The sequence below is a fragment of the Girardinichthys multiradiatus genome, chromosome 2 (genome assembly GCF_021462225.1).
Source record: "Girardinichthys multiradiatus isolate DD_20200921_A chromosome 2, DD_fGirMul_XY1, whole genome shotgun sequence".
NCBI classification, from domain to species: Eukaryota; Metazoa; Chordata; class Actinopteri; order Cyprinodontiformes; family Goodeidae; genus Girardinichthys; species Girardinichthys multiradiatus.
In genome coordinates this window covers 20,214,838-20,239,940 of record NC_061795.1, presented here as the reverse complement: position 1 = coordinate 20,239,940, position 25,103 = coordinate 20,214,838, and the positions used below count along the sequence as shown (strand labels likewise).

The window sequence follows — 25,103 nt, the reverse complement described above, 5'->3', positions numbered from 1 at the left end:
TTCTCATCCTCATCACTGTGCATGGTGGCAAGACAAACATGGGTCCTCATCCAGCCTGTTAACATTTAGGTGGCTTCTAAATTATCTGCAATGTCCAGTTTAATTAAGGAAGTTTTCTCTTTGGAGTTACTGGCTAAAGTTAGTAAATGTGAGACACAGAATTTATAGAATTATTATAAAAAATTTCCAAAATTACAGTATGATCATTAGAAACTGTGATTGTGAGATAACAGAGTTAAAAAAAAAACTGAACTCTCTGTGAAACTGAGGCCAACGCTTCAAGTATTTTATTACAGAACAATAACAAAGTAACAGACACATCTGGATGAAAAGCTTGAGAAACAGGGAACCACATTAGATTCTGCAGTCACAATTTATATCGGTTTCCTGACAAAAACAGTGTTTATATATTAAAAATGAACAATTAAAACTCTGAAATTTAAATCTTAGTCTACCCAAATAAAGCGTGGTGTGGGCCACTTTTGTGCCTGGACTTTGTTGGGATCCACAGAATCTAAGGTGAGAATGGGTGAGATGGGATGTGGTGATGCCAGGGACATCCTCGCGGCCAGCAGACCCATCCGAACGCAACAGTCTGTGTCTCTTCCATGAAGAATCCCTGCCATTAAGGCACCTGCAAAACTGCCAACACAACAGGGACAATAAATAATTATGAATAAAGTAAAAAATAAGCTGGGAAGTGGAAATACAGAAGATTAATTAGGTTGTGTAAATTTTTAGCACCTGTCTCCTGCTCCTGACACATTCATTGTCTCTTCTGGGGTCACAGTCAATGCTGGGTAGTGTAGCGCACAAAGCTGCCTCTTCTGCAAATGCAAGCACAGTAAGTACCATCCTCAGTGTTGATGTTGTTGTAAATATAATCTTCATCATCAAATTGCATGAAAAGGTGCTTACTATTTTTTGTTTCCTTGGTTGCAAATTAACTGAGCCTGCATTGTGTTCGCCACACAGCAGCACACCGTCAGGCCCAAGAGTCACCACCAGACAGTGAAGATTCTCCAGAAGAGGGCGTGAGAGAGCCACAGCAACCATCAGGGTCTCATCAAGAGAGCGTGGCAGCACTGGCACGAGATCAACCCCAACCTTAGCTACCATCAGATAATGTGAATTCACGAGAACTCTAGCTGTGCCAACTGTAGAAACTGAGGCAGTTTGTCTTTTGCCAAATAAGTGAGTGCAACGAAGGGGAATGTCTACAACTTTTAATGTTGATTAAAGATCAAGGGTTACCTTTAGGAACCATGAGACCCAAAGTTTTATTGATCATGCACAACTCTGCAAGGTTTGGAGACGAATAGGACAAAGACTTCCAAGCATCTGAGAGGAACGGTTTACAAGCTTTTTCTGCATCTGTTGGTTCATACCAAACTGTGACAAACACAGGGAGCATTATTTTAATAATAACAAAAGCTTCTGTATATGATCATTTATTATTATTGGGTCACCATCTTTTAATGCTTACTGTTTAAGTTGTACTTCTCAGTCAGAGAGCAGACATAGTTGATGGTGGGGACGGGGATGTTTCCATCAAGACACACAAGTGTGGCGGATGAGATCTGTTTTTCAAACTGCGAAACCTATCAAAACACATTTCAGGATGCATAGTAGAAGTGGTAAATGAAGTTTATGTTGTGGCAGAATAAAAAAAAAATACAATGTAACGTAGAGGTATTTCAATAAGTCAACAGACAAAAAGTTATTAAAAAGGTTAAAAAAAATTAAGATAGATAGCATTTAATTACATAAAATGATTAGTCATTCAAAATACAAAATTAAATGGTCCATTTCAGTTTTTGAAAAGCCAAAAGATTCAAATAGGTTTACCTCACTATACTGCACTCTTCACAATGGATACCTCACATAAAGATGTTTACAAAGCCTAAATATAAACCTTTTTCTCTCCCTTTCATAATATGATATAGGAAAATCCAAACTTTAATGTAGGTACATTTATTCAGTAGGAAACAAATATTTTTAAAAATATAATGATTTTTTAAAATAAATTACTGGTGCCACAATAAAATGGACTGCTGGTGTAATTACTTCTCAAAATCTCTTTTTGGCCAAAGGACATTACTTTTTTGTCTGCTTAAACATTTCAGAAGTTTGGGGCATACAGAGAGAGGGATCTTTAACCATTCCTCTCTGCACACTCTCCCTGAATGGTCCAGACACCTGGGTTCTCTCTCTTAGACTCTTTTCTTCAGATCACCCCACAGGTTTTCTAGAGGATTTAGGTCTGAGGACTAAGCTGGGTGTGGGAGAAGGTTGATTTTATCTCTTTAATAACCACTCCTTTTTAGTGTACTTGTAGACATCAGTAGATTTCTAGTTCAAATCTCTCAATCAAGTTCATGATGCTATAAATGAATATTTACATCGTGGCAAACATCTGGAGTGTTTGTTGCTGAAAAGCTGAAACTAACGCCTGGACGTACTGGTGGCATGACTGATATATGTTGCAGTAGGACAGCTCTTTTAGGATTCCAAGGAGTTTTGCACGTTTGTTTGTAGTGAAGTTTGAAATGTCCTGTTCTTGCCATCTCAAGGAAAAGAACACATTTCTCTGTTAATGTGGAACATGTACAGGTCTTTTGTCCCATCTGACCAAAGTTCATGGTTCCACTTAAAGGGGACATATGCAAAATCCACTTATTAGCTCTTAAATATATTTTTTTGTGTCCTTGGAGTCTGTAGGAGTGCAGAAAAGTTTAATTTAGTCTCTCCAGGTGTTGCGGAGATATCTTTATATTCTGTTTGGGTCATATTTTTCAGTCCGTTCAGTTTTCTTTATTCTCTGTTACGTTTTCCAACTGTTATGTTACAGTATTTGCTGCAAAACAGCTAAATAACGTCATGGACTTCCGGTTGATCAGTTTCACACATCCTCCATGTTTATTTCTCGCTGTGATTTTGTAGTCCAAGGTGAAAGAGGATAAGTTTGATTTGGTTGTTGTTTGGTTGTTGGGTGTATTAACCCATACAAATCATTACACTGTCCCCCAGCATCAGAACCTCTTCGAAGTGTCTGGTAAAATTTTATTTTTCATGAAAATGTTGCCACATCAGTGGATAAATTCTTATTCCCCCACTTCAAGGACAAGTTCTTCAGCAACTTCTGCCAGTGTCAAGAAGGATTTGCTGAAAGACTTCATTTAATTAAGGGGTCGGTTCCTTCTGTCTATGGAAACGACGGACGCTGCAAAGTCATAAGCTAAAAATAATAATAAGATGACAACAAACTTTATTTTACACATGAATTTATTATGTGTTGGCATGACATCCTGGCCATTGTTTTGATAGCAGCAGCATTGTGTCTTCTGCTTTTGTTAGTTCTGTGTGCTGATTCAGGTCCCTAACCCTAACACCGCATTGTGTGTTTTGAATAGTTTTATTACATAATCAGTTTTGCATTGTATTGCTGTTTTTGTCTTGTTTCTGTGGCACTAGATAGTTGTTATCATACTACAAAAATGGCCAAACTGGTCAAAGTGCAGTGCTACTTGACCTGAATGGGGGCGGGTTGTGAAGTGCCTCAGTAGCATTTAAAGAGACCGCACCAAAACCTCAGAACAGGTCAAAGAGGAGCCTGTGGAGCTATAATAACAAGGAGTTCAGACCTAAGCAATGCAGTTCCACTTTATACAAACAACAACTGAATGATTTAAACATGAAAAGGAAGAATTTCAAAGCATGATAGGTCTCCTTTAGAGTACAAACTGGGGGGTATTCCTACCCCCCAGTGAATACATTTACTCAGATTAATGGTTGCTTTAAGTATTTATTTTTACAAATCTTTACCAGGGTGGAGTGTGCAGTATGTAGGACAAAGTAAGCAGTCGTGTATTTAAATCTGGTCACTAACAAAGTTTCTTAAAGACAAAAAGCCATGGTTTTAGTGCTGAATGTTAAATGAACAAGAATCTAAATTATATGACATGTTTTATTACAATAAGGTGAACCTGATTATTTAGATTTTCTCTTTTAGCTGAAATGATGCTTGCTAGTCCAGCGCTAAAACTGCAGAAGCTGCCCCTTACATTAAAATCTACAGAGGCAACTTTAAGGGACTGACGCCAGGTTTGATTAGAATATTTTTTTACCCGGTCTGTAAGACACTCTAATACTATTCTGGCAGAAGAATGACTTGCTGGCAAAACTTACATAGTGTTCAGTAATTTGCTGATGAATGTCCATGTCTCCCAAGCCAAGACTCAGTTCTCCATTTTCGTTGATAACAGCACAGTATGTTGCTGTGTTCTGCTTCTCCAGCCTGGCCACGCCACTTGTGTTCTAAACATGACATAAGACATGTGTTTTTAATACATTTTCAAGTGACAAGAGTTTAACTGTACTTAACTGAACTAGCTGTTCATGTTCCCTTACCATATGTTTGCAGTAGTTAAAGACTGCATCACTGTTTGCATCAGCTCCTGTGGCTGAGATGAACAGAGGCTTGTTGTCTAACCTACTCAAAGAATCTTGGAGGAAAACCCACGAGTCAATGTGTGGGATATAGACAGATGCGTTGAAAACGTATCAGATAAGTAAAACCAACCAGCGATGTTCCGCCCCACGCCGCCAAACGACTGACAGACGCTTCCTGGGTTGGTCTGTCCAAACTGAGAGACAAAACAGATTCTCGGAACCTGTTCTCATCTTGTGCTCTGTGGTATTTGAGATAAACGTGTGTTGTGATACTTACATGAAGTGTTTTTGTTTTCCCCTTGGCGATGAAATCTACATTTATTCCTCCTATGACAACCTGTACAAAGGTTTTATAACTTTTGCATCCTTCTTGGTTTTTATTGGACACATTATTGATTAAAAGGGAAAAAAAGAATCTATATTTTTTTCATACTTACAACATCTGAGTCTTTTGGGGGTTTTCCAGGATGCTGTGCTTGACTTTTTGATCTTTTTTCACTCATCCACTTTGACAGTGCACAGGCTATCTGACTGCCAACTTTAGCATTGTTATAAATGAGAGCAATGTCTTTAAACACGACATGTTAAGGACATGATGGTAATACCCAGCGGTTGGACTGTAGACATCAGTGCTGATGTTAAAAGCTAATATGCTTTGTCATTGTTAAGGTAATATTCTTAAAGTTGTCTCATCTTTTCCACTGAAATATTTCAGATAGTCATGTAACTAGAAATTCAAATGTTTCCTAAGGATACTGGCCTGGAGGGACTTTCCTTGAGTCAAGTCGTTGACCTTTTGAAGAATAAAAGGTGTTACGTCTCTGCCTATAATACCTTCAGAACTGAGGAAACCAGAGAGACAACAGAACGTGATGAGCAAACTTCTGTAGATATGATTGTTGTTCCTCTGAAGTCATTGATCAGTATCTTAAAACCAAAGATGGCCTTTACCATGTTAGCGAATGCAACCAAAACAAAGAGACCTTCTGTACCTGACTGCTGTCACTGCAGTTTGTATAGTTTCCTGTATCAGATGGCCTACTGCTGCATGCTCCTCTGGGATGGGGACTGCTAGCAAGACACCACTTTGAAGACCCAGAGACAAAGCACTTGCTGTTAAAAATAACAGACATGCACATAAACAATGTTATGCAATCTTTATTGTAAGACAAACTGGCTGACCAAACAGAGTTAAATGTACAGTCCTGTCAGAAGATTACATCCAGTAACCATCAATGTGAATGTGATTTAATTTAATGATGTATTTGAACCATTCCTTCTCCACTGTGGACTGATGATACAACAGACCACTTTCATTACTTTTAAAAGCAAATATTGGGTTCAAAAGTTTGAATTTATTGTGGATTTTCCCTGATCCACACAAGGTCAGAATTATACATACACAATTTGATATATACATCTTATTGGTAAAATCTCCCTTCAAAAGTTGCACCTCAACCACACACTTTTTTTAGCCATCAACATGTTGCTGGTAAAATTCTGGTTGGATATCTGACCACTGTACTGTACAGAATTGGTAAGGTTCCTGCTATTGACCCAGCTTTTAAGGATATTCAGTGGGATTCGGGAGGGAGCGATTTAGGAAGCCCAAGGAACCCCTTTCAAATGTGATGTGTTGGATCATTGTCCTGTTGGAAGACCTGATTGGATCCAAGTTTCAATTATTCATCTGACTTACAATGGCACCGTCCTACTAAAGGAAATGCTTTAGAATGCTGAAAATTCATATAAAGTGGAGACAGATGGAACACCAGCGTTAATATCCACAGTGAAGTTAGTTTAACATTAACATGGACTGAGAGAATGCAATGCGATTAATAAGCCCTTGCTCCAAAAGGGACATCTTCAAGTATGACTGAAATTTGCAGCTTGCAGATGCACAAACCAAATGATTCTGGGCAAAAGTTTTATTGTCAGATGAGACAAAGATTGAACTATATGGCTACAATAACGATAAATATATTTGGAGGAGTCAATGTGAGGCTTTTAGACAAAGGAGCACAGTGCCAACTATTAGGCATGGTGGTGGCAGCATCATGCTGATGGTCTGCTTCTCTCCCATTGGCACTGGTGCATCACACAGTTGGTTAAATAAAGAGGATGGGCGACTACCTCCAATTTTTCCAACATCACCTCATATTATTAGCTAGAGATCAGAAACTTGAACATAATTGAGTGTTCCAACAAGACAATGATCCCAAACACAGATCAGAACTGGCTTTGAAGCATCATAGCATTAAGCTTCCAGAATGACCCTGAACCAAAACCTTTGAAAATGTGTGAACTATGCTTAAAAGTTGGGTTTGCCATGAAAACAACTAAAGATTAGTATGGGCATATGTATATATTCGAGCCTGTATGTTTAATTTCTACCCTGTGTGGATTAAAGAAATTCTATTATAAATCAACCCCCCCATGATAACTCTGAAAAAAGAATGATTTAAAGAAATAATTACGAGCCCCGAATTAATATGGCGAGTAAGTGCATTTAAACCTTTGCCTGTAACTGTAATACAAAAAGAACATAAATCATAAACATTTAGGATTTGAGTGTTAAGGCTTCATGAATCAGCCAGTCCGTGTCTACAATATAAGATGATGATTTACCAATGAGTTCTGCAGCCTCGCTAGGGTTGTGGACATTGCAGGATGAGGTGAATCCACTATTTGGAGTGAAGAATGCTGGGAAATTCTTAGATGCTCCATAAGTTGCAACACACACACCTTGTGTCTCCTACTTACAGAGAGATAAGGACAGCAATAAAGGTTGTTGACCTCTGTAAACTTCAGTCACACGTTAGAATCGTTGTCATTAATAAAAAGCTCATTTACTGTTGTGTGACAACTCTGCCAAACACGTTGTACATTTTATCAGGAATAATGCATATTTTCTCACAAGAAACTCCAGGGTACGACCAATATCTAGGATAGACTTGACTCCAGCAGAGACGACAGCGATGGGAGTTCTGCCAAGCTCTGTTAGGTCTGCACTGATGTCCAAACCTCAAGGAAGGATAATTTAGTCAGCGGTAATACACGTTTTGATTTTGATTTGATGCCAGAATTAGACTTTTCAAACACTTTATTTTTCAACAACAGAAAACATCCATCACGTTTTTCCTTCATAGTTTTGATTATCTAACCTGTAGAGACCTTTCTGTCCTGAGTTTATCTTGTTCTTTAAACCAGCCAATTACTGACCTTTGTTTTGATGATTTCTTCTCCTGAAATCTAATTTAACTGATACTAAATGACACCTATGTCTGAATTTCTCTGTAAAAAAACTCCTTGTTTAAAGGATGTAAAAACTATATGCTCATTTTCAGTGACAGTGAGCGTGGTGTCATTTAGCAGCAATGTACAAGTCAGCTCACTGTTCTGTCCATTTCTGTGAACTCCTCCGATGCCTCCTGTGACAAAAACAGGGATCCCAGCTCTGTGTGCTGCTATCATTGTGGCTGAGACCGTTGTTCCCCCAGAGAGACCCTGAAAAACAGTGACAGATATTGGATGGATCAAGATGTTCACTGAAACTTTTCCATACAATGCCTTGCAAAAATATTTAAAACCTTTGGCTTTTTCACTTTTTGTCAGATTACAAACACATATTTCATTGTATTTTTGTGGGATTTTATGTAATAGATCAACAAAAAGCAGGGTGATATAGTTTTTACAACTTTTGCAAATTAAAATAAAAGTGTTCTGTGCATTTTAGTCGACTTCCCCTGAGTAAATACTTTGCAGAACTACTTTTCCCTGCAAAGACATCTGCAAGCCTTTTTGGCTATGTCTATTGCAGCTTTGGACATCTTTGCAAAGTAGCTTTTAGCTCATTCAGATTGGATGAGAATCTTAGACAAGACCTCAAAATTGATTTTTGAGGTCTTGTCTAAGATTCTCACTTGGATTTGGGTCTAACACATGAATATATATATATATGGATCTAAGCAATTCCATTGTAGTTATGGCTGTATGTTCTGCTGGAAGGTGAACCTCTATCCCAGTCTTTTGCAACATTTCTTCCAAGATTGCTCCCTATTTAGCTCCATCTACCCTACCATCACCTCTGACTAGCTTTCCTGTCTCTGCTGAAGAAAGCCATCCTCACATCATGATGCTGCCACCACCATGTGTCACAGCGATGATTCTGTGTTCAGGGCGATCTGCACTGCTAGTTTTTAAGCTGCTCCTCACCTTTACTGACCTGTCTGTTTTAGTGACAGCCATGTCCTGTTGGCTGTTCACCTGTGTCATACTCTTTCCATTATCAGTTGATGGATAAAACAATCCTCCATTACACATTTAATCCTCTGGAAAATATATTCTAACCATTTTTTCCAAATAATTTCTGAGGCCTTCACAGAACAGGTGTATTTATCTACAATGCCTTGCGAAAGTACTCGGCTCCCTTGAACTGGTCAACCTCTTGCCACATTTCAGGCTTCAAACATAAAGATATAAAATTCTAATTTTTTGTGAAGAATCAACAACAAGTGGGACACAATCGTGAAGTGGAATTAAATTTATTGGATGTGTCAAACTTGTTTAACAAATAAAAAACTTAAAAGTGGGGCGTGCAATATTATTCGGCCCCTTTACTTTCAGTGCAGCAAACTCACTCCAGAAGTTCAGTGAGGATCTCTGAATGATCCAATGTTGTCCCAAATGACTGATGATGATAAATAGAATCCACCTGTGTGTAATCAAGTCTCCGTATAAATGCATCTGCTCTGTGATAGTCTCAGGGTTCTGTTCAAAGCGCAGAGAGCATCATGAAGACCAAGGAACACACCAGGCAGGTCCGAGATACTGTTGTGGAGAAGTTTAAAGCCGGATTTGGATACAAAAAAATTTCCCAAGCTTTAAACATCCCAAGGAGCACTGTGCAAGCAATCATATTGAAATGGAAGGAGTATCAGACCACTGCAAATCTACCAAGACCCGGCCGTCCCTCTAAACTCTCATCTCGAACAAGGAGAAGACTGATCGGAGATGCGGCCAAGAGGCCCATGATCACTCTGGATGAACTGCAGAGATCTACAGCTGAGGTGTCCATAGGACAACAATCAGTCGTACACTGCACAAATCTGGCCTTTATGGAAGAGTGGCAAGAAGAAAGCCATTTCTCAAAGATATCCATAAAAAGTCTCGTTTAAAGTTTGCCACAAGCCACCTGGGAGACACATCAAACATGTAGAAGAAGGTGCTCTGGTCAGATGAAACCAAAATCCAACTGTTTGGCCACAATGCAAAACGATATGTTTGGCGTAAAAGCAACACAGCTCATCACCCTGAACACACCATCCCCACTGTCAAACATGGTGGTGGCAGCATCATGGTTTGGGTCTGCTTTTTGTCAGCAGGGACAGGGAAGATGGTCAAAATTGATGGGAAGATGGATGGGGCCAAATACAGGACCATTCTGGAAGAAAACCTGTTGGAGTCTGCAAAGACCTGAGACTGGGACGGAGATTTATCTTCCAATAAGACAATGATTCAAAACATAAAGCCAAATCTACAATGGAATGGTTCACAAATAAACGTATCCAGGTGTTGGAATGGCCAAGTCAAAGTCCAGACCTGAATCCAATTGAGAATCTGTGGAAAGAGCTGAAGACTGCTGTTCACAAATGCTCTCCATCCAACCTCACTGAGCTCCAGCTGTTTTGCAAGGAAGAATGGGCAAGAATTTCAGTCTCTCGATGTGCAAAACTGATAGAGACAAACCCCAAGCGACTTGCAGCTGTAATTGCAGCAAAGGGTGGAGCTACAAAGTATTAACACAACGGGGCCAAATAATATTGCACGCCCCACTTTTCAGTTTTTTATTTGTTAAACAAGTTTGACACAACCAATAAATTTCATTCCACGATTGTGTCCCACTTGTTAATTCTTCACAAAAAATTAGAATTTTATATCTTTATGTTGAAACCCTGAAATGTGGCAAGAGGTTGACCAGTTCAAGGGGGCCGAGTACTTTCGCAAGGCACTGTATGTATAAGATTAAAATGCTGACAGGTGGACCCTATTTACAAAGTAAGTAGCGTATCAAGGCAAACAGCTGCATTGGATTTTATTTATTTAGTATTAGGGGTAATTAGGTATAGCAGGGCTATATAGATATACTTTAAAATCCTTAGAATTGTATCATTCTTCTTTCACTTCACCATTATCCATCACTTATGTTGATCTTCCACAGAACATCTCTTTAAATATATATTAAGGTTTGTGGTTTGACGTGACCAAATGTGAAAGAGCTTAAGAGACTTTAAGGTTTGAGAATTATGTTTGAAATTCAAGTGTGGAAGCCTCACTTTGCTAATAACATAAGGCAGATCTCGTCGCGACACCTTCAGGGGGCTTTTGGATCGAGCGAGGTGCTCAAGCTCCTCTGACGACAATCCGACACAGATTTCCCCTTCAATGACACCGACCGTGGCAGGAGTGGCTCCTTCGTCTCGCACAATGGCCTCAACCTCCTTTGCAGTGCTGAACACAAACAGCAGCCAAGCTTATAATTAATGTAAGAAATGCATTATGAAAGCTCTAAAAATCTGATATAGACTTTTTATCTTGATGTCACTGAAGGTACCTCAGGTTGTGTGGATAGGGCATGCCATGTGTGATAATTGTGCTCTCGAGTGCAACCACTGGCTTGTTTTGTGCCACAGCCTGAGACACAGATGGATGAACTTTGAAGAGGAAATCTGAAAGAATAGGTGGAATCATCCTTAACTTGTCTACAATGAACAATGTGAACTCCATAACTCTTAGTGCTAGAGGTTTGAGGTAGTGTATTCACCCTTGGTCCACATAGTTCTGTGAAAAGTCTTTCCTTCTCTTCTGAGGAAGAGCTGGGAGACTCTCTTCAGGATCCTCATTCTGTTAAGACTATGAATGAAGTAGAGTAACCTTACAATCATTTGGAATAAATCAGGTTTCAGGCAGCTGAAGCTCAGATTTGTGGACGGCTTGGCGCAAACACAGAAGTTCAACCTAAAATATTACTTTTCCCAGAGAATCAGTTACAAATCTACAGACAATACCACTAGTCAGGTCGCTTCTTTAAAATCCATTAAACAATACAACCCCACAAGATTAAAGTATGTTACAAGAAAATAAACCAAAGTTCAAATTTTAAAAGACTACAGCTTTTGTTACTGAAAGTGTAAAAAAAGGGATTTCTGGGAAATTATCTCAAAAATATATATTAAAAAAAGATAATAGAATTAAGAACAATTTAACCTGAGGTTCTTCAAGAGTAAATGCACTGAAGGGTGAGTCATTTCTCACCCTTCAATGCGGTTTTGCCTCTACAGGGTACAGATGCAATTCAGCCATTGTGAGGATTTTCTTTATCCCAACTAGCTGGCACCAACTCTAATCATCCTCTCCCCCTTTTCTGGGGCCACTCACCCAAACAGACACAAAAGCGCCAAAACAAGAGCTCTTTCATTCTGTCCTACTCTACTGCACTGCAACAACAGCAACAACGAAAAATGCTAAAACCTGGAAAGTGGTGCAAAAACACACCCCCCCCCCCCAAAACAAATCCTCTTTTGTCTCTTCTTAAGTTGAAACTACAAAACAAAAAGAAATAAAATAGGTTGTTCGACAGTCAATGTTTTAAAATACAAGTCATCCTTTATGTTTCAATACATTGTTTTAGTTTTGAGGCACTTTAGAAAAATCCCCCCAAAAAAGAAACAAGAAAAACATACTTTGAAAAAAATGGCCTAATACAAAAAAAATAAGCTGTGAAAAAAACATAACTAATGTCCAAAGAAAGGGTTTTGAAATCCTGAAATATACTGTAAATATGTTAAGACTAAATTAACTGTCCCTCAGAGTAGTATTCACTTACCTTCCAGTCCAGTGAATTATTAAAAACTAATTTTTCAGGAAAAGTTGGAAGCTTACCTTCTCCAGTCCAACAAAAATGCAACAAACTTTGGCCAGGGAGCTAAACTTTGACCCAAACACTGTTTACACAGCTCACAACAATCAACTACAGATCTCTACTGTCTGAGCAGTATCCTGGCAAAGCCCATGATCACACTGCGATATGGAAAAACAATTCAAAAAGAGAAACAAATAAAGTAATCCAGCAAACATGTTTGTGTAAGAAATGTCCACACAATGCTAAGTCCTTAATTATTCATACCCAGATAGATTTAGATTTTAAAGGTATTAATTTAATTTAAACACAAAGTTTTCGATTATCTCTTTAACACCTCTCAAGAGATAATTAAACTATGAAACAAAAGTATCATTAAAAAAAAACGTTTTATTGACATTTCATGAAAAAAAAAAAGCATGTCGAATATCATTTGCCAATGATAGAAATAAGTTTTACGTAAACTGTAAATATAATGCAACAATGACAACAGAGTTATATGATTTTCCCTTGAAATAATTGGGGGGGATGAAAACTTTCAGGTAATCTTGTTAAAGCAGCCGCATGCCCTCTACAGTGTGAGATTTGAACTCCGGAGTTGAGCACATCTGATGTGTTTCAACCAGTTGAACATTTGTTTTATTTACTGTGACGGCACAGTCTTGGATCTCCATGTCGCTGATAATTTGGACTGAATTAAGCACAGAATATGTTAGGTGGTCTGTGATTGTCATTATCTGTTTTTCATCAGATGCAGCCGTGGCCTCCTCATCCTCCAGCTCTGGGCATTCCAGCAACTCCTCCTGGAACCAGTGTGGATGCTCCAGCTGATATTCATGAAAAGCCTCTATAGCATCTTTTAGGGCCCTCCCTGAAGGGCACTCGTGGTATGTATCTTCTGAGAGTCCATCAATTTGCTTTACTCGACCTGGTTCATGTTTTTCTGTGTTCAGGATTCTGAAAAAGACCTCCTCAAACTGTTTCATTAGCTTGTAGCGCACTGTAATCTTAAAGGGCAAGGGAATGTCTTCCTCAGAACAAATGTCATCAAAGTAAGCCACAATATACTTTTCAAACGATGCAGACCGGATAAAATAAGGCACCAGGAGAGTGAGGGATGGAGTGAGTGTGTCACCTATTGGAGAGAGGGTGTCCTCTCTCAAAAAAACCTGTTTGCCTCCACACATGGCTCTCCATTTAGCTTTTACTCCTCGGGAGCAAAGAATTAATATCTTATCTGAAGATCTCTCTATTTGCTCTTTGTGCCACTCGAGCCACTGGATGCTCCCCAGTACTCCCAGTCTGGTTGAATCCAGCATGTCCAGGACCACATCTGTGCCACATTTTGCTGCTAAGAAGGACGCTAACTTCAGAACAATGTTCTTATATAACAGATGGTCGAGGGAGTAAATGACGAGGACACGTTTTCTCTCTTGAACTTGAACAATTTCTGGTTGTTGTTGGTCAGCAGAGGGAGATGTGGTCGGAGGTCCTGAGATACAAATAAAGTCACCATATTATTTATTTGCCTGAGCTTCTTGTTATATACTATATTGCCAAAAGTATTTGTGCTGCAGGTGTATAGAGTTTGTTGTGGAGAAACTTGACTGGCCTGCACAGAGTCCTGACCTCAACCTTCTTCAACACCTTTGGGATGAATTAAAGCAGAGGCTGCAACTCTGGTTTTCTTGTCTAACTATGAACACACTCCTAAACCTTGTGGAAGATGTTTACAGAAGAGTTAAAGTTGCTATTGCTGGCAACGGTAGGTCCATCAACAAATTTGACCTTATAGATTAAGAATTGGGTGCCATCAAAATTAATGTACATGTAAAAGTAGACAGACAAGTACTTTTGGCAATATATTGTAAGTTTTCTATTGAAATTAAAAGAAAACCAACCTCTACGAAATGCTTTCTGCAGGAAGTAAACAAGAAAACCAACAAAGATCAGCAGCAGCACCAAACAGATCTCAATAAACTTGCTGCCTGTTGTTGAAGAGAATGGTGAAATATTTACAAATGAAAAGAAGTATTATTAGAAGTAAAAGATAAGCAAAAATACATAAAACAAAATTTTTCATATGAAAACTTACAGGCAAATATGCAACTTTGGGAGAGTTTAACAGTTTTCCTAGCACTCTCACAGTTATTTTTGCAGCGAATAAAAAATGGCTGGATCTGTTAAACAAACAGAGTAAGATAAGCCCTTAAAATGTTCTCACAACAGGAAGAGTTACTTCATTAAGATTTTTTGGAAATCTGTCTCACCGTTATTAGCATTTCACATTGTGAGAGCTGAGAAAAACCACGCCGCAACGTCACATTCAGCAGCGTTCTGTTTTCCTGTCAGTTTGACAAATACAAAATAATTATTTCTTGCCTCAAAATAAGGAATTTTCACTGTCAATGTTTTTCTCAGTTTAGATATAAGGAACATTGGCATGAAATTTACACCTATGGTTGGCAACAACTGAATTAATCTCCAGACACAAAGCAATCCAAGCAATTTTGTTAATAAACAAAGCTATGGGTAAACAACTACAATGACAAGGAAAAATATTAAACACACTGACAGAAAATGCTGTGAAAAAAGACATAAAAAGACAAGAAGTCTGGTAAAATCTGTTAATATTTTGAAAGCAATCCTTCGGTTGTGAGTAAATTGATAAAACACAGTGGACCTACACCAGCAAAAGACATAGCATGCCAAATCATCCCTGACTGTGGAAGTTTTTCACTAGACCTCAAGCTAATTCAATTCTCTGCATCTTCACTATTTCCCCAGACTCTGGAATCTTGATTTCAAATGGAATGCAAAATTGACCACCTGAAAAGAGGACTTTGGACCACTAAGTTAAATTCCAGTCTTTTTTGTTATAATCTGCCTGGTTTTGAGTTCCCCGTCTGTTTTCTCTACACTTTCCTGTTTATGTTCTTTAGTTGCTGTTACTTTAGTACATTTATTGTAGTTTAGGTTCATGATTCATTCTTGTGTTTAGATGTTTCTGTTACTTCCCATGACTCCCTGCTCATCTGTGTTAATTAGCCTCTCTCCTACCATTGCCTTGCACTCTCCCTTTCACCAGCTGCTCCATATTTCTTCTGATTAGCCCCCCTTGTTTATTGATTCATTCTTCACTTTACCTCTGTACTCATACTCTCTGGTTTTCTTTGCTTGTCATTGGATTCTCTTGATTGTCATCCCTAGTCTGTCCATGACTGCTGTCCACCTGCTCCATACATGTTACCCAGCCAATGCTCCATAACCAACCGCTACCTGTAAGTTGCTAGTTCATTTATTAAACTTAATACTCACCATGTGGCTCCCCCGCTCTTGTCTACATGTTGGTCCACCAAAACCCCAACATATGCTGACACTTTTGTCTTTAGTCCATTGACTCTCCCCAAAATGCTTAACTCAGCTGTACTGCGTAATCATCTCAAGGCTGTGGTTATATGTGCTGCTTATGCACATTTTTTCTTACTATGTGTACCTTTTTTCTTATCATGCTTTACAATAAAATGCCTAGATACAGTTTTCCCATGATTATGTAGGCAACAATATAACATTTCTGAACAGAAATACATTTTTGTCAGTCATATATAATTTTCTTATTTTACACATTACTCTCTCTGTAATTAGTCCACACAGTTTGAAAGTTTCTCTTTTTTGATTTAATTCCTGGAACACATACATTTTCAGATAATGTTTTTTATTAAGATGCATCTGTAAAGTTATTACCTTAAAGATCCATCGGGAATCATTCAAACTGCCACTCTGGATGAAAACTCGATATCTCTCTGAAAACTCAGAGGAGTAGAATTCCACAAGAATCAAATTTTCCTTCTCAGTAAACACAGTTATCTTGGGATCCCACAGACTACCTAAATTATCCAAAGACAGACCAAAACAACATGGGTTTTAGTCCTCCATCTCCCCAAGTACTACATTTAACTCGAAAGAAGATTAAAAAAAAGGAAACATTTACCACTCTCCTGACACAATTGGGCCTTTTTGATCCTCTGGTCTTCACATCCTGGCCGGTACAAGAAATATAAAAAATAAACTGATTTGAATATCACTGTCAAGACCACAATCAGTATCAAAAGGTGTCTCACCTGGTATAGTAGTTTGGTTTGACATCCTATAATGTCCCTTCTGAGGTTCAGGCAAGTTTAACACTACCGTGGTATATGTATGCTTAGGCTCGACCAAAACATCCAAGGAAAAAGTCCACTAGCAGCAATAAATAAAATATACACAATACTAGTTACACAAGCAAAATTCATTCTTGAAATTTAAATGAGTTTAATTAAAGGTATTTATGTAACGCCCATTCACAACAAATGTAATTTTAAGGCAGACGGATTCAAATTCAATAACAGAAAGTTATGATACAATGCAGTCAAATTCAGTGTATATTACTAATTGGTAAAACGTTTTCTAAGGAAGCCCTTTCCACTGCATCAAGTCCCTTAATTTAAGGCATACCCATAAATGTACTCCAATGTTCAATCACGATAATTCTGTCATAAATATTCTTAAACACCAACTTTTTACCAAAGAACACTGTTGCCAGGTTAAAGTAAAGGAAGTGTGAACAAAGAGTTGGGCATGTGGTTGCTCATTCCCTCTAGACTGAAGCTGCATTGTACAGAGGGATGGTATTTCTCTAAGGAGAATACCATGGTCAAAGGAAAAGCATAAGACTGGATGATTGTGTCCAGACCTACAAGAAGAGATGAGGTGAAGTATAACTTTGCCTCATCAGCAGTTGGGTGGTATTCTGAGTCAGAAATTAGCAGAGTCCGTTTATAATGTCAAGAAGAAAAAATGGTCATTTGCTATGACACTCAGATTTCCAAAGCCACAGAAAACAAACAACAGCAACAAAATAAAAAAGAAGCATCAGTACACATTGTCTTTACTTTAAAACACCAATGTTTTTATTGTTACAACATGCCAAAGGTTACATGCAACATTTTATTGCAATAGTATGTGACAGACCAAGATAAAATAGTGCATAGTTGCCAGAAAGAAATAATATGATGCATGGTTGTAAAAAAAGTTTACAAATGAAAAAGTCTGGTGTATATTCAAATGAGATTCTTACTCGAACACCCTTAAATGAAACCCAGTAAAATGAACAGTTTTCAATAGTCACCTAGTTTGTAAATAACTGATCTGTGCAGGTCGCACAGCGCATGCTCGCCGACCAGATACTGAGTGTGGAGCGGACCAACCCGGACTCCTTAGTAATCCTCGCTGGTGACTTTAACAAAGGTAATCTGACCCACGAACTTCCCAAATATAGACAGTTTATAAAATGTCCGACCAGAGAGGACAACATTCTGGATCACTGTTACACCACCATCAGAGACGCTTATCACGCCGTCCCATGTGCTGCACTTGGCCAAACCGACCACATCATGGTCCACCTGATTCCTGCATACAGGCAGAAACTAAAGCTCTGCAAACCTGTTGTGAGGACGACAAGGAAGTGGAGCAGTGAGGCTGTGGAGAATCTCCAGGCGTGTTTAGGCTGTACAGACTGGGATGTGTTCAGGACTACTACCAACAGTCTGGACGAGTACACAGAGGCTGTGACTTCCTACATCAGCTTCTGTGAGGACAGCTGTGTACCATCATGCACCAGGGTGAGTTACAACAACGACAAACCCTGGTTCACAGCTAAATTCAGAAGGTTAAGACTGGATAAGGAAGAGGCCTTCAGGAGTGGGGACAAAGACATATACAGAGAGGCAAAGTACAAGTTTGGCAAGGCAGTGAAAGAGGCCAAACGACTGTACTCTGAGAAGCTCCAAAACCAGTTCTCAGCCAACGACTCTGCGTCTGTCTGGAAAGGGCTCAAGCAAATCACCAACTACAAGCCGAAAGCCCCCCACTCCATCAACGACCGACGCCTCGCCAACGACCTGAACGAGTTCTACTGCCGCTTTGAAAGACAAAGGGACAGTCCTGCAACCATCCCCCATGACGCCCCCCAACAGCTGCAGCCACAATCCACCACCCCCATCTCTCCAACCTCAAGAGGGGCCATGGCACCTCCAACCCCCACCCTGAAGTTCCCCCCCACCAGCCCCCTACCCACGCCGAGGACAGCTCTTTCCATCCAGGAGAGGGACGTAAACAAACTCTTCAGGAGACAGAACCCCCGGAAAGCTGCTGGTCCGGATTCTGTCTCACCAGCCAGCCTGAAGCACTGCGCTGATCAGCTGTCTCCAGTCTTCACAGACATTTTTAACACCTCACTGGAGACATGTCATGTGCCAGCCTGCTTCAAGTCCCCCACCGTCGTCCCTGTCCCCAAGAAGCCAAGGACCACAGGGCTTAATGACTTCAGACCCGTCGCCCTGACCTCTGTGGTGATGAAGTCCTTTGAGCGCCTTGTGCTCTCACACCTAAAAGACATCACCGACCCCCTCCTGGACCCCCTGCAGTTTGCCTACAGAGCCAACAGGTCTGTAGACGATGCAGTCAACCTAGCCCTTCACTTCATCCTCCGGCACCTGGACTCCACAGGAACCTATGCCAGGATCCTGTTTGTGGATTTCAGCTCTGCCTTCAACACCATCGTCCCAGTTCTGCTACAGGAGAAGCTCTCCCAGCTGAGTGTGCCCGACTCCACCTGCAGGTGGATCACTGACTTCCTGTCTGACAGGAAGCAGCGCGTGAGGCTGGGGAAGCACGTCTCTGACTCCCTGACCATCAGCACCGGTTCCCCCCAAGGCTGTGTTCTCTCTCCTCTGCTCTTCTCCCTGTACACCAACAGCTGCACCTCCAGTCACCAGTCTGTCAAGCTTCTGAAGTTTGCGGACGACAACACCCTGATCGGACTCATCTCTGATGGTGACGAGTCCGCGTACAGATGGGAGGTGGACCATCTGTTGGACTGGTGCAGCCAGAACAACTTTGAGCTCAACGCTTTAAAGACAGTGGAGATGGTTGTGGACTTCAGGCAGAACCCAGCACCACCTGCCCCCATCACCCTCTGTGACTCCACAATTGACACTGTGGAATATTTCCGCTTCCTGGGAACCATCATCTCACAGGATCTCAAGTGGGAGCCAAACATCAGCTCCCTCATCAAGAAAGCCCAGCAGAGGATGTTCTTCCGGCGGCAGCTGAAGAAATTCAACCCGCCAAAGACTATGATGGTGCACTTCTACACAGCCATCATTGAGTCCATCCTCACCTCCTCCATCACCATCTGGTACGCCGCTGCTACAGCCGAGGATAAGGGCAGGCTGCAGCGTGTCATTCGGTCTGCTGAGAAGGTGATTGGCTGCAGTCTACTGTCGCTCCAGGAACTGTACACCTCCAGGACCCTGAAGCGGGCAGGGAAGATTCTGGCTGATCCCTCCCACCCCGGTCACAGACTCTTTGAGACTCTCCCCTCTGGCAGGAGGCTGCGGTCCATCCGGACCAAAACCTCACGCCACGAGAACAGTTTTTTCCCATCTGCCACCAGCCTTGTTAACAAAGCCCGGAAACCACCCTGACACTCCCCCCTTTTTTTTTTTTGCTGACAGGACACCTGTAACCTGTAACTCTATGCGTTACATTAACGCTCAGCTTGGACTCCTGCTTTACTTGCACTGCCATACTTGCACAATGATCACCTGCACTGTTGTACTGCTCTTGCATCTTATACTGCTCTATATTTATCCTTGTATGTCCAAAAACGTACTTGGCAATAAAGCTTTTCTGATTCTGATTCTGATTCTGAACTTAATCTGTGAAGGCCTCAGAGGTAGAGAACATTAGTAAACAAACAGCATTATGAAGATCAAGGAACACAACAGACAGTTGAAGGCTGAAGTATTGAAGACGTTTAAAGCAGGGTTATGCTTTAAACATATTCCCAATCTTTTTGGAACACTGTGCAATACATCATCTGAAAATAAAAAAGAGTATTGCACAACTGGAAATCTATACATGATTGTTCCAAGCTGGACAAGAAGAACATTAATCGGAGCAGCAGCAGACAGGCCCATGGCAACTTTAGAGGGACTGCATAGTCCAACAGCTCAGGTGGGAGAGTCTGTTTAGGGCAGCTATTAGTCATGAACTCAACATGCCCTTTACAAAAGAGTGGAAAGAAGAAAAAACGATCTAGAAATTAGCCACAGAGAGGTCCTTTGTGCAAAGGCACGTCAGCGGCATGTTCAAAGTTGTCAAGGAAGACTGACTTCTTTTTCTCTGCTCCATTAACCTGGAATCATCTCCAAAAAGAACTGAAAATTTATCTGGGTGAATTTAATAGGAGGGTCAAAAATATTGAGAAAATGGCAGCAGGCTCATGTTTTTGTTCTTGCTGTGTAATTATTATCTTAAATCAAACAGCAGACCTGACAACAGTGTTTGTTCTTTGATTTACGCACGTCTGGAAGTGGTAATAGGAATACATTTGAATACAGCCAATTTTAAAGAGATCCGCTGTGACTTGGGAATGGTATACAGGTGAAATACAGTCATATTCAATAAATTAGAATACGTGTTCCGATGAGGCTTGTTTGTCAGATTAAAAGTACCTTTTGAAAATAACCTTTACAAGTTTTAAACATACTTTCCATTAAGCCCAGATTTAGCCCAGAATTATTATTTTTATTGGTCTGACATCATATTTTAATCTGAACTGACATGTTTTCTTTAGCTGTGAGTGGAATAAAAGCTTGAAAACATCAGTCTGTGTGTAATAAACCTATACAATGTGTTTCACTCGGTGAATTGAGTTACTGGCATAAATGCACTAATAATAACAATAATAATAATAATAAATTCACAAATTTATTAAATATGACAGTATAATAATAATAAGGACAAACCCAGTTTCAAATGACCTTTATGTTGCATTGAAACAGTAAAAGCATGTACCGTTATAAGACAGTCACATCAGTAATTTGAAATGTTTTAAATATAAAAATGCCAGAAGTTGCAATTGTCTGGTGACTAACCAGTTTCGCTCAATGCCATTATTATAGGAATTATTTATAGGCTTTCCTAGATTCCTGTTGCACTGATAAGAATTAAATCAAAGTATTACAAACGAAAAAATTTTTATTCTAGATTTTCTAGCTGAAAAGATCAATGGAGTGGATTCTCCAATTTTTCAAGTTGACCTCCCTCCTGAGAAAGAAACATTTTCAATACCCCTCAACAAGACCTTAGAGGAAAAAAAAGAGTCACATTTAAATTTAATTAAAGGAATAAATAAAATTAAACGATTCAGTTTTTAAAAACCCTCCTTTATTTTCTAATATTTTAGTTGTGTCAACAAAAAAGTAGAACTAGAGTATTCGACTGTTTGTTATTGTGTTGTTTTAAACACAATAACAAACAATGTATACTCAATGTATACTGTACACACTGAGAATTTACTCAAAGTAGTGGACAATACTGGGAAACATTACGTGTTATACATTTTGTGAATTTCTTAGCCGTATGAATACCTTTCCAAGCCACTGTATATATGAAATAAAAATATCAGGAAGGATCTTAACCTCTCCTGTTATGACATCCATGTCAGGACGTCAAAAGTGTTATCAAAGTTAAAAAGTGTCAAATTTATCCTGATGGCTGTATTTTAAATGCTCAGGTTATTGTGTTTTTGAAATCCTCATTGGTGAGCTTGGTGGAATCACGTAAGAGTAAAAAAGCGTAAAAAACAGAAACAATTAATTAAAAATTAAGAGAGCAAATTCAACAACCAAAAGATACATTGAGCTAAGTTTAGTGAGACAAAAACTTTTTTGGCCTTACCCTTTTATGACTTGGATTTAGTAAATCACCAACAGAGTAATGAAACTGCACACACACACTCTGATTTGTATTTTCTTCTGTAACCTTTATCTCTGTGCCGCGGATTCTATAAATGGATGCTGTGAACAAAAACAATGTGCAGTTTGTAAGGCAACTCTTTATTTTGCCAGTAAAATACATTAACCAGTCCCAGCTGGCTACATAGTCTACAAAAATAAATAAAACAAATATTGCTTTTTGATGGAACAGGACATACTCACCATCAGCTTTTAGATCCCAAGCCACATTCATGACAGGAACAGGCCCATCCTGGCCCATGCTGGTTTTTATTTGCACAGAAACCTCTTGTGGGCCGGTACAAGCATTTTGTCGAGGAACCTTGTCCATGTCTGAGCAGTTGGCTAACATTGAAGGGTTTTGTATTACTTTATGTCATATACAGTGCCTCATAAAAATCTTCACAATCTGCCCTGTTAAAATGCCAGGGTTTTGTGATGTAGAAACATTTGACCAAGACGGATAATAAAAACAGAAAAAAAACAACAATGTGACATTTATGCAGGACAATTTAACAGGAAACTCTAAAACTTTAGAAGGAAAATATAAAGATGCAACAGCCCAGTTCCAAGAGTGTGCACACCTTCAAACTAATAGTTTGTTGTTTGGCGTCTATCAGCATCCCACATATTGACTTAGTAATTTATGCGCACTCCACCCAATAAAGGTCCTGAAGACACCTCTTCAGGCGACCCCGTGGGTTATCTTTTAACTTTAGCTGTAGTCTCATGGTTAGCTCAATCCAAAACATGATTTTCCCTCAACAAAGTTATTTTGTTGATTTGGATGTATGTTTGGATTCACTGTGATGCTGAAAAATAAAATATTTCCTCAGCTTTACAGCAGAGAACTGAAAGTTTTGAGTCAAAACTAACAGGAACTATTCATAACTTCATCCTGCTTGACAAAAACTACAGCTCCACCTGAAGAAAAGTAACCCAACAGCATTATGCAGCCATTCCCATCTTTGACTGTGATGTGAAATGTTGGTTTTGTGTCAAACATACATTTGGAGTTGTGGTCTCAAAGTGAAGTTTGGTTTTGTCAGACTAACACATTCTCCCGCATAGATCTGGGAGAGTTTGGCCAGGCATGGATGTTTCCTTTGAAATAAAATTTCTCTGTCTTTCAACCTTATTCCTTGTAGTCCAGACTGAGATTGATGTCACGCGTAGAGCATTTCCTGTAACTCCTGCAGTCTTGGCGTTGATCTCTTGGCAGCTTTACTGATCAGTTCCAGTCTTGTCTTTCATCAAGTTGTAAGAAATCTCCAGTTTTGTTGTTCTACATTTCCTCCAACAGTTGGTGTCTGTCTTCACTGTGCCATGGTACTTCTATAATGCAGTGGAATTTTTTTTTATCTTTCTCCTAACTGATACCTTCATACAATAATATCCATTTGAACTATTTTTTTTACATCTTTGCAACTGTCAGGAAAACCTTAAACTATAGTGTGGACATTTATGCAACAAAGTTATGGCAGATTTTTTTCTCTGGTTGAATTGTACAGGATAAATGTCACATTATATGCGGTAAAGGGAAATGATTTATCATCCTTTTACATTACAAAAAACTGGCATTTTAAGAAAGGCGTGCAGACTTATGAGAGCCACTGTACATTTAAGTGACACGTTTGAGAAAAGTAAAACGAGTTACAGAAAGTATTTATGCTCTTCTTAAATACTTCAACATGTTGCTTTTTTCTATATTATTGCTTAAAACATCTACTAATAACTTAGCTACCTCTATCATGTAACAGCAATAATTATTCTTCTCAGTCATAAAACAAAAATGTCCACACAGAACACAAATAAAAGTAATCTTTACTATTTAAATCAAATACTGAATGATGAGCATAGTTATTAAATAGAAGCAACATTTTCAGGGAACTAAAACTTTTTTTTATATCGTTAAATCTTTCTGCTGAAGTCAAGTTAATCTATTGATTCACTAAAACACTTGTCATATAAGAAAAAATGTATTATAATCACTCACAAAACTGATTTATCTGATCATTGTAGTATATAAAATTGGTATTAAAACTTTATCCACCTGATCTGGTAGAAAATATACTTACAAACTGTGCAATGGTGAAGGCCCTGTAAATACAAAAATAAAACATAATACATGCATGAATTCAACTAATGTTTCTCATTTGAGCAGAACCAACAGTTCATTTGAAGGCAATACTTAAATCTCACCGTTTGGTTGCAGACCAGATCCAAAATCCTAAGAGATGAAGGTGATGATGATGCTGTGAGTCCAGCCATCAAACCGAAAACTAGAAAAAACAAACTGATCATTATGATGTTGTGGACACTTGAAAAACTGATCAAAGCATTTGAGCCATTGCAGATATGTATATTTTTTAACATAGTTTGGAAAGAGAAATAATTAGCTTCAGGCAGAAGTAGAGCTCAGAACTGTTTGCCTTCAGCCAGTGTTGATTTGTCTGATTTTATCAGGTTCTGATTTCTGAGTAACACAGGAAGGAGGTGTTCCCAGCTGTGGTTAATGACGTCAATTGTCACAGAAAAGACAGCACAATGCGCTGTGTTCATTGTCAGTCATGTCTGCACATACAGGTCCTTCTCAAAATATTAGCATATTGTGATAAAGTTCATTATTTTCCATAATGTCATGATGAAAATTGAACATTCATATATTTTAGATTCATTGCACACTAACTGAAATATTTCAGGTCTTTTATTGTCTTAATACGGATGATTTTGGCATACAGCTCATGAAAACCCAAAATTCCTATCTCACAAAATTAGCATATTTCATCCAACCAATAAAAGAAAAGTGTTTTTAATACAAAAAACGTCAACCTTCAAATAATCATGTACAGTTATGCACTCAATACTCGGTTGGGAATCCTTTTGCAGAA

General features: G+C 39.1%; 2 protein-coding genes across 5 annotated transcripts; both read right to left on the bottom strand.

Annotated features, from left to right (window-relative positions):
• Positions 1 to 272: 272 nt before the first annotated feature.
• zgc:136858 (uncharacterized protein LOC678543 homolog) lies at positions 273 to 12,437 on the bottom strand. 4 transcript variants are annotated; one of them, XM_047382417.1, is made up of 19 exons: positions 12,394 to 12,437; positions 11,276 to 11,364; positions 11,066 to 11,180; positions 10,788 to 10,962; positions 7,848 to 7,959; positions 7,370 to 7,476; positions 7,081 to 7,207; positions 5,445 to 5,565; positions 5,209 to 5,294; positions 4,890 to 5,020; positions 4,730 to 4,789; positions 4,583 to 4,646; positions 4,411 to 4,505; positions 4,189 to 4,317; positions 1,487 to 1,601; positions 1,255 to 1,392; positions 919 to 1,112; positions 745 to 827; positions 273 to 642 (listed from the first exon to the last, which is right to left on the bottom strand). In XM_047382417.1, exons 2-19 carry the CDS (start codon positions 11,352 to 11,354, stop codon positions 447 to 449), a joined length of 2,127 nt encoding a protein of 708 aa, XP_047238373.1. In that variant the 5' UTR covers positions 11,355 to 11,364; positions 12,394 to 12,437; the 3' UTR covers positions 273 to 446. The 4 variants fall into 4 exon arrangements, with proteins under 4 accessions (XP_047238373.1, XP_047238380.1, XP_047238360.1 ...); XM_047382424.1 differs by lacking the exon at positions 12,394 to 12,437 and having other exon boundaries at positions 4,411 to 4,463; positions 11,276 to 12,375; XM_047382404.1 differs by lacking the exon at positions 12,394 to 12,437 and having other exon boundaries at positions 11,276 to 12,374.
• A 303-nt stretch (positions 12,438 to 12,740) lies between these two features.
• Positions 12,741 to 24,620, bottom strand: LOC124878477 (interleukin-17 receptor A). The gene is made up of 11 exons (XM_047382435.1): positions 24,415 to 24,620; positions 24,291 to 24,312; positions 22,417 to 22,557; positions 22,157 to 22,275; positions 16,492 to 16,609; positions 16,362 to 16,409; positions 16,115 to 16,257; positions 14,641 to 14,715; positions 14,466 to 14,550; positions 14,272 to 14,358; positions 12,741 to 13,862 (listed from the first exon to the last, which is right to left on the bottom strand). Exons 1-11 carry the CDS (start codon positions 24,586 to 24,588, stop codon positions 12,922 to 12,924), a joined length of 1,953 nt encoding a protein of 650 aa, XP_047238391.1. The 5' UTR covers positions 24,589 to 24,620; the 3' UTR covers positions 12,741 to 12,921.
• Positions 24,621 to 25,103: the final 483 nt, after the last annotated feature.